Genomic DNA, 8,541 nt, shown 5'->3' with positions numbered 1-8,541 from the left:
CGTAAAATGAAACTATTTAGTCTCATTTTACACTCTCAAGAGTTATAGATCCATAAAGGTCCATTTGATTACCAACTCTCTATCATTTAGCTGGGGGCCACCTGGAACCCCCTCAACTGGACCCCTGGTTGAGAACCACTGAGTTATCACAATGGAAACGGACACTGATTGAGTTGTTAGATCTTACACTCTTTAGTGTGGCTTATTCTAAAACGAGGGAAATGGAAAATGTCTAGAACAGAACGTACACTAGCATTTTAATGGTATGGACATTTCTGGTATGTTGTGGTAAATGTCTTTTTTTTTAGGTACAATCAACGTAAGTGTTGTCTTTTCCTGGTTTCTAATCATTTAAAGCCCTAATTAGAAAAATTACCCACTTTTAAGTGCTAATGTGATGCGTTGTGGAATCTAGATCTACTATTTCCCTCTATCACCCTCATCCAGCACTACTTATTATGAACTCTACCTCCAATAACATCTGTTCATCACTGACACTGATTATCTATTTCTTCTGACTGTGTTGCTATTTGACGTGTCAGTGACTGTCCATCTTCCGCATTTCAGGCTGGGAGAGCAGTATTACAAAGATGCTATGGAGCAGTGTCATAGCTACAATGCCCGTCTATGTGCAGAGCGCAGCATCCTTATGCCTTTCCTGGACTCCCAGACCGGTGTGGCCCAATCCAACTGCTACATCTGGATGGAGAAGAGGCACCGAAGTGCAGGTCAGTGTTGCTGGATTTTGCGAGAGAAATAAGTGACATGGAATATTTTTGAAACATTTTAACAACTCAAATCTGGTATGGGGGTCCCTGGCACAAAAAAAAATCATATGGGGGGGGTCCTTAGACAAATACATATTCATTTGGGTGTCCTAAACATGAAAATGTTTGTGAACCATTGATACAAACAACTCGTTTAAGCAATATTACACTGCGATCCCAAAAAAGTAACCACACTTTAGAAACAAGCCCAAAAAAACGCAACCCGCAACTACCAATATTTACAAGCAACTTAACAGAAAAACAATCCCAAAGTAGCTTCTAATAAGCGGACATGGCAACACTGGTGCAGGTGTGGACAATTGTAGATTTAAATGAGTAGAGCGTTTGGCAAAAATACACACTGCGACACGTTGTGAGCTTATGGATAAGCTATTTTTGATGAAGAGATTTGGTGTAGACAAAAAAGACTCAGGTCTGTTTTGCTAAGAATAGAGGGTTTAAGTGAACAATTTATTTTAACAGGTGTGGCTCCAGGGCAGCTATATACCTACCCAGCCCGCCGCTGGAGAAAGAAGAGACGTGCCCACCCTCCTGAGGATCCACGGCTGGCCTTCCCACCTCTTAAAACAGGTATTTGAAACATTCAGCTAGACTTCCTGGCCAGCAACAACTTTTGTCCCCTCACAAATTTAGTTGTGGGTATACAACTGTCTGCTGTAGTTATATAGTGCCAAATAACTACAGAAGTATTCAAGCCTTTTTTCTCCAAATGTTTTTGACTAGTAACTACGACCTTTTGAGTACTTCTATCAGGGGTTTGATAGAATGTATAATCATTCACGAACAACATCAAGCAACGTGCCACCAATCCAATAGTGGAGTAAATCTGTGGGGGAAAAAAGTTGAATATTAGGTTTACAAATATGGTTTAGTAATGTATATAGATGATTGCTAATAATTGACATTTCATAACACTTTTTTACGTTGTTAACAACTAGCTGTAAGTACCCCCTCTCCCCACCTGTGGACAATCACTCAAATCACTGCACTGAGATGTACTGTATATCCCCAATTAGCTCAGAGCATCAAATGTTAGCCAAACTTAATGATACGAAGATGCATGATAGTTGGCAGTCTCCGTCTCTTTGATTCTGTCAGTGTGTGTGTGCTTGTGTTGGTCTATTCGTATTTTTGTCTCTTCTTTTGTGCTTGTCCACAGCTGATGTGGAGCTGGGTCTGAAGCGTGATGCCTTGGGTGCAGTGGATGGCAGCAGCCTGGAGGCCTTGCTGAAGGGGGAGCCGCTGGAAAGGAGAGGGGGTTTGACAGATCCCCGTGGCCCTGAGGATGACCAGGCCGTAGCCGAGCCTGCTGCCGCGGCCTCTGCATCCACTCACACTTCCTCTGGACGTATCCGCAAGGTCAGGATATGGGGTCCAACTGGGCACCCCCATGAGTTTCTATGGTTCCTTTGAGTTGGGTTGATTGGTCCTTTATGGTTCTGTAGGTTTTGAGTCAGTGCTGAGGCCAAATTATTTGTTTTAAAGGTAAGTTCATACATAATGTTCCTCTTGCATACCTGTAGGAAATATAACAACTCAAATGTGTTTTATCCACTTTTATGGCATTAAATGTAGCTAAGCTAAGGAGGAGTGAGCCATCTCTCTTCCCTTACAATCTGCTGAGAGTTGCACATGCGCAATAGCAACCGTGAAGCACAATTTAGCACATAATAATGGTGGCACCGTATGCAGAAACACACCGCATCAAAAGAGTCTTACAGCATTTCACCCTAAACATCGTAAAGAAAATAATTACCTGCAATATTTGTAAGATGGATGTATTTTGCTGCTTGTTAGCAGCAATTGGCTATAAAAGAGAACTTGTCGCTGACTCTGTCTGGAAGTCAATATTCTCTGCCAGTGCTACAAGTACTACAGGTACTGTATTTAAGAGGCACATTTATGTAAAATCACATAACTTAACCAACCAGCTGTCTCCTTAGATGTACTACATTTCTCTAAGATATACACACAGGTCATAATACAGCTAAATACGAAGAAGGCCGAGGCAGAAGGCGAGTAAATCATTTTAGGGCTCTGTAGCGCCCAAGGGGTTAGCATTTTCAGAAACATGGAAGTGTTCATATGTGACAGAAGGCTAGAATAAAATGTCAGTGTGCTTCCATCACTAATCTTGATCCCCCCTTTTGCTGCCTCTTTGCAGAGAGTCTTGGACCATGATGACTACCTGGATGACTTGGATGACGAGGACTTTGAGGACGAGACTCCCAAGAGGCGAGGCAAGAGCAAGTCCAAGGTGAATTTCATGTACTGTATCTTATGCTTTGAGCAGTATCAGTTTGTTGCACATGTTGTGGTTTAAAAATGCAGCATTTAGGGTTATTGTATTGGTATTATATTGTACTGTATTGGTTATTGTATTGTATTGTCAAGCCCAGATGACAAGTGCTATTTGTTTTAGTTTATACTTTTTTTTTAGTTTATTCTTTTTAGTCTTTGCCAAATCTTTTATTCACTTAAACTCCTGGGTTCGGCAGAGTCGCAGTGAGAGGAACGGCAAGAAGAAAACAGAAGCAGCTGCTGCAGCTCTGGAAGAGAGGGACAAACCTTATGCCTGTGACAGTAAGTAGAGCCTTTCTGTGTTAATATTCCTGCTTGTGTGTATGTGTGCGTGCGCATGTGTGTGCACGTATGTGCATGTCAGAGAGGGGCAGTTTTGTGTGCTCCTTTTTGTTACGTTTTGTTTGTGTCAAAAAGCATATCCGTAAAAGAACAGCCTGGTGCTATGCATGCTTTGACCTGAAAGAGCTCATCAGGAAATGCTACAAGTTGAACAACATAGGAATTGGAGCAGCCACAGGATATTGTTGTTCTGCTTTTCGTTTGTTCTGCTTATCGTTTTTTCAATTCTTTTTTTTAAGTTTTAATTTTTTTACTACTACATGTGGGTATGTCATAGCTTGCACAGACTGCACCACTCAATGTATAAGCTGCAAACAGTGTTGGGGAAAGTTAATCATAAAACCTTAAAAATATAACAAATATAGCCGACTTTGGTTTTTGAGGCATTGATTGTCGTTGTTCTTTTCTTCCGCCTTTTTGCTGGTGTCTTAACTACAGCCGCTACCGTAACACTGCTATATCACTGTGTGTGTGTGTGTGTGTGTGTGTGTGTGTGTGTGTGTGTGTGTGTCAGTTTGTGGGAAGCGCTACAAGAACCGTCCGGGCCTGAGCTACCACTACACACACTCTCACCTGGCCGAGGAGGAGGGCGAGGACCGAGAGGAGATCGAGGCACCACCCACTCCTCGCCAGCCTGAGGAACCGAAGAGTGAGTCGCACTCAATGTCGAGAGAGAGGGAGGGGGTTATGTGTTTGTGCGCTTGCACAGGGGCAGACTTGATGTTATCCCTCTGTTTCCATGAATGAAAAACGCTGTAGGATTAGGGTTCCTAGACTTCCCAAATCTTTGTCCGTTTGTCAACAAAGCTGGTGCATTACATCTATTATCTTTGGTGTATTCAATGCTGTGGTATTAAGTGCAAAGAATATGAGAAATGTCCCAGAATAGCCCCAAAAAAGGCAGTGCATTTGGCTGACATGGCATGAACCAAGAGGTTGTTAAAACAAATGTACTCTCATGAAGCTGTTGATTTGTAGGCTACACTAGACTACATTTTAGATGTAGGACTTCCCTGCTATAGCTGCAAGCAGTGCACGTTGTCCTATTTGCAATGGTTGCAATAGGAAATATAAAAGGAGGAAAGGATGTAATAGATCAGATATCCTTTGATTACATGTTTAGATGAGGAGGCCGATAGCCATATAGTGTAGTGAAGTGTGTGTGTGTGTGTGTGTGTGTGTGTGTGTGTGTGTGTGTGTGTGTGTGTGTGTGTGTGTGTGTGTGTGTGTTTTCTTTTCACCCTTGTTCTCAGCACCTAAAAAGGGTCCAAATGGACTGGCCCTACCAAACGACTACTGTGACTTCTGCCTGGGAGACTCCACCCTAAACCAGAAGACTGGTCAATCAGAGGAGCTTGTGTCCTGCTCTGATTGTGGACGCTCGGGTATGGACCAATATGTACTCCCTCTTTGTTTGCTTGCTGCGCTTACCTTGTACTATAATTTTCTATTACCCATTCATTATCAGGGAAGCCAAACAGTGCTATTAAACCGTGATGTTTTTTAATCAAGTTTAGTCATGTTTCATTGTTTTTGCTGAATCTCCTTGTGTTCTGAACATGTCTCTCTATCCCCACCCCAACCACCAGGACACCCAACATGCCTACAGTTCACAGCAGTGATGATGGCTGCAGTGAAGACCTACCGCTGGCAGTGTATCGAGTGCAAGTGCTGCAATGTCTGTGGCACCTCTGAGAATGATGTGAGCGCATCTGCCTTTCTTACTGCTGCACCTTTCCAGTGTTATGCACATAATCAGCTGTACTTGATCACAATGGCAATAAAGTTGCCACTACTGCTAGAGATGGTGCAAAAGAGAATGCATTCCTATTTTGTCCCAAAAAAAGAAATGGGTCTACTGTTAAGAAATTGTGTTTTCATTATAACGAGGAATTCATGTTAATAATCCTAAGATACTGCAAATAGATGTAGTACATGTAATAATGAGCTTGGAACTAAAACCAGCAAATTACAGTTAAATGACCTGACCAGCTCCACTTAAACTAATCCCATATGGACAGGGCGTTTAGATCCCCTTTTGATTGTAAACTGTATTGCCTAATAAAGTTTTTAAATGTTTAGACCGTATCTCATGCCGTCTCTGTTTACAGGATCAACTGTTGTTCTGTGATGACTGTGACAGAGGCTACCACATGTACTGTCTCGCCCCCCCTATGACCGAGCCCCCAGAGGGTAAGTTTTGAAACTGAAATTACATGTTTGGGCCGATAAATAGTAGAAGTATGAATGTCTGGCACTATACTTAATGTTTAATTGTGTGTGTGTGTGTGTGTGTGTGTGTGTGTGTGTGTGTGTGTGTGTGTGTGTGTGTGTGTGTGTGTGTGTGTGTGTGTGTGTGTGTGCGTGCGTGCGTGCGTGTGTGTTTCCAGGGAGCTGGAGTTGCCACCTCTGCCTGGCTTTGCTGAAGGACAAGGCCTCCATATACCAGCAGAACCAGAGCTCTGCCCCTGAGTGAATGTCACTACAACAAGGTTCACCCTCGGCAATGGGAACCCATTCCTCCTAGTCCGCTGCTGCAGGGGCTCCGTCCAGATATGGCCTCGCCTCATAAAGAATCAACTACAGAAGCATTGTTTTTATCTACTGCTTCAAATGGGGTGGGGGATCATTCCAACATAGACCAACAAAAAGGGGGAAACTTAATTTATCAATATTATTGCCCTGTCAGCAAGGTGTGCTTTCATACAATTAACACAGTCATATACACACAAGTGTGTGCACCCGCATATATATATATATATATATATATATATATATATATATATATATATATATATATATATATATATATATATATATATATATATATATATATATATATATATATATATATATATATATATATGTATATATGTATGTATATGTATATATATGTATATATGTATATATGTATATATATATATATATATATATATGTATATGTATATGTATGTATATCTATATATATATGTGTGTGTGTATTTATATATATATGTGTGTGTATGTGGATATACACACACACACACACACACATACACATCCATCATATGTGTGTGAGATATATATATATACATACACGCACACACATATATATATATATATATATACACACACACACACACACACACACACACACACACACACAGTATATGAGAACTGTGCATGAGATTGAATAATGAAGGCATCAACGAATGCCGGGCGATGATTTGATCACATACCCGTAGCCATATTTATTCACCAAGGCAATGAGAAAATAGCATTTGATTAACAAGCAAGGTGGACTGCTAACGGTTTGTTTTGTTGCCAAATATCTATTTTTACTCACTGGATGGGGACGAAAGAAGACCATCAAACAAATGGGTTTTCAATATAGATCCCATTTACAAGGGATATTGTTATTACTAGTGGACTTTTGTAGTGGCGTTTGTCTGCGTACTTCTGTTAAAGCGTTTCTATATTGGAGAGGTCTTCTCTGTGGGGAACCTGTTGGTGCCAAGGTACCTAGTCTGAAATACTCATTGTCATCACTTCATTATATCACTCTGCTGCTCTGGATGGTTATTCTCAAAAGCATTTTTGGTCATCTATAGTTTATTCAGAATCAATGAGACAGAGATTACTTAAATATGCCTTTGAATAAAGCAGAGCCCTATTCTTGGGGCTAAACTCTAGTTTGAGCTAATCATGTGGACTCTTCCTCAACAAATATGCAGCTGGTCAGACAACTTTTGTCAATGGCAGTGCTTGAGTGTATTGCCATAATAATCCACTTGGCTCAATAGTGTCACTTAATGACCTTGTTGTTTAGGAATGTTTTTTTTTTGCCAATTATTAACCTATCCACTTTTTACATTTTTGCCATTATGGTTGAAAAGGCCAAAAGCCAGGTCAGTTCGTTTTGATTTGTGTCTAGTTACCTGAAGCTCTTGATCTCAGACTTTAGTGTCAACAAACTTCTCTGGCACTGAAACCCTTTTCAAGAAATCATCCAATTATGTGAACAAGCATCAATCCCATAACTTTATATATATATATAAAGACCTTGAGAAATCCATTGCTGTCAGACTGGTGACTCTAGACTGAATGGTCACATCGTGTTTATTATGTAACTGCTTTTTATCATTTCCTTGTCCCACTGAGGTAGATTTGCATGCAAATCACACCCATATGAATGCACACAGACACTCAGACTATTATTTTTATTTTATTTTTTACATTTTGTATACCGTATATTACTTGATATTCCATTGGTATTGGGAGTTTTTTCTAGTAGAATTTTGTAAAGTATACAGTATAGTTAACGGCATCAATTGGGGGGGCGGGGGGGGACTAATGCATTGTATGTATTGTATTGACTTTTTCTATTTTGTTATGACGGTGACATGTCTGAATTTTTTTTTGTGGTTCTGATTCCATAATATGAGTATTTGTACTGGTAAAATGTACTTTGTCGTACTTTTATTTTTTACATTTCTTTTGGTATTGAAACTGATTTAGCGCTACTAAAATAAAAATATCCATGTATCTGAATTACAAGTGATTTTTACGTTTTTGTTTGTGCTTTAATTCAACTTCAATGCATTTCATCACACTACTGGCTCCAGTTTGCTTCTCAGTGGCAGGTGAATCTGCCAGCTGGAATAGCCGGACCAAGAAAGTTACTGGGTCTGTCTGTCCCTATTTTTTAACTGTATGGTCTGTCCTTCTGGTCTTTCTGTTCTGCTTCTACCTGTCCACCAGATCAGTGGTTCTCAACCTTTTCAGGCCGTGACCCCCCAAAATATTCATATTTGCACTGGGAACCCCCCACCCTGACAAGACAAGCACTTGGAATGTAGGAGTTGAGGCATTACATTTTGTTTGACTATGTTCCACATATAAATATTATGAAAATAGCTTATCTACAAGCCCACAACGCCTCATTCTGCGTGTTGTGAGCTTGTAGATTGGCTATTTTCACAATTTTTGCGTCTTATGGGCCTATTATTTGACAATTTGGCCAATGTTTGTTCATTTATTATAGTACAGACCGAATTCACTACCGAAACGAAGTTAAATCCGAAAAAAATCACTAAGTGTGGAGGCCAAAATTGTTCCCCCAAAAACCTGT

General features: G+C 40.4%; 1 protein-coding gene across 1 annotated transcript in view; it reads left to right on the top strand.

The window, feature by feature from the left end:
• Positions 1 to 6,233, top strand: part of dpf2l (D4, zinc and double PHD fingers family 2, like) — a 6,964-nt gene extending 731 nt beyond the window's left edge. Inside the window, exons 2-11 of the mRNA XM_084042044.1 lie at positions 568 to 728; positions 1,251 to 1,358; positions 1,951 to 2,147; positions 2,953 to 3,045; positions 3,287 to 3,371; positions 3,946 to 4,080; positions 4,685 to 4,816; positions 5,021 to 5,133; positions 5,543 to 5,624; positions 5,822 to 6,233. Coding sequence (XP_083898170.1) covers positions 568 to 728; positions 1,251 to 1,358; positions 1,951 to 2,147; positions 2,953 to 3,045; positions 3,287 to 3,371; positions 3,946 to 4,080; positions 4,685 to 4,816; positions 5,021 to 5,133; positions 5,543 to 5,624; positions 5,822 to 5,907 — 1,192 coding nt within the window. The 3' untranslated portion in view covers positions 5,908 to 6,233. The remainder of the gene's footprint in view (positions 1 to 567; positions 729 to 1,250; positions 1,359 to 1,950; positions 2,148 to 2,952; positions 3,046 to 3,286; positions 3,372 to 3,945; positions 4,081 to 4,684; positions 4,817 to 5,020; positions 5,134 to 5,542; positions 5,625 to 5,821) is intronic.
• Positions 6,234 to 8,541: the final 2,308 nt, after the last annotated feature.

Source organism: Gymnoscopelus microlampas (genome assembly GCF_963454915.1).
Source record: "Gymnoscopelus microlampas genome assembly, chromosome: 18".
Taxonomy (NCBI): Eukaryota; Metazoa; Chordata; class Actinopteri; order Myctophiformes; family Myctophidae; genus Gymnoscopelus; species Gymnoscopelus microlampas.
Note: the sequence above shows the minus strand (reverse complement) of the source record. Positions and strands in the feature narration are given on the sequence as shown.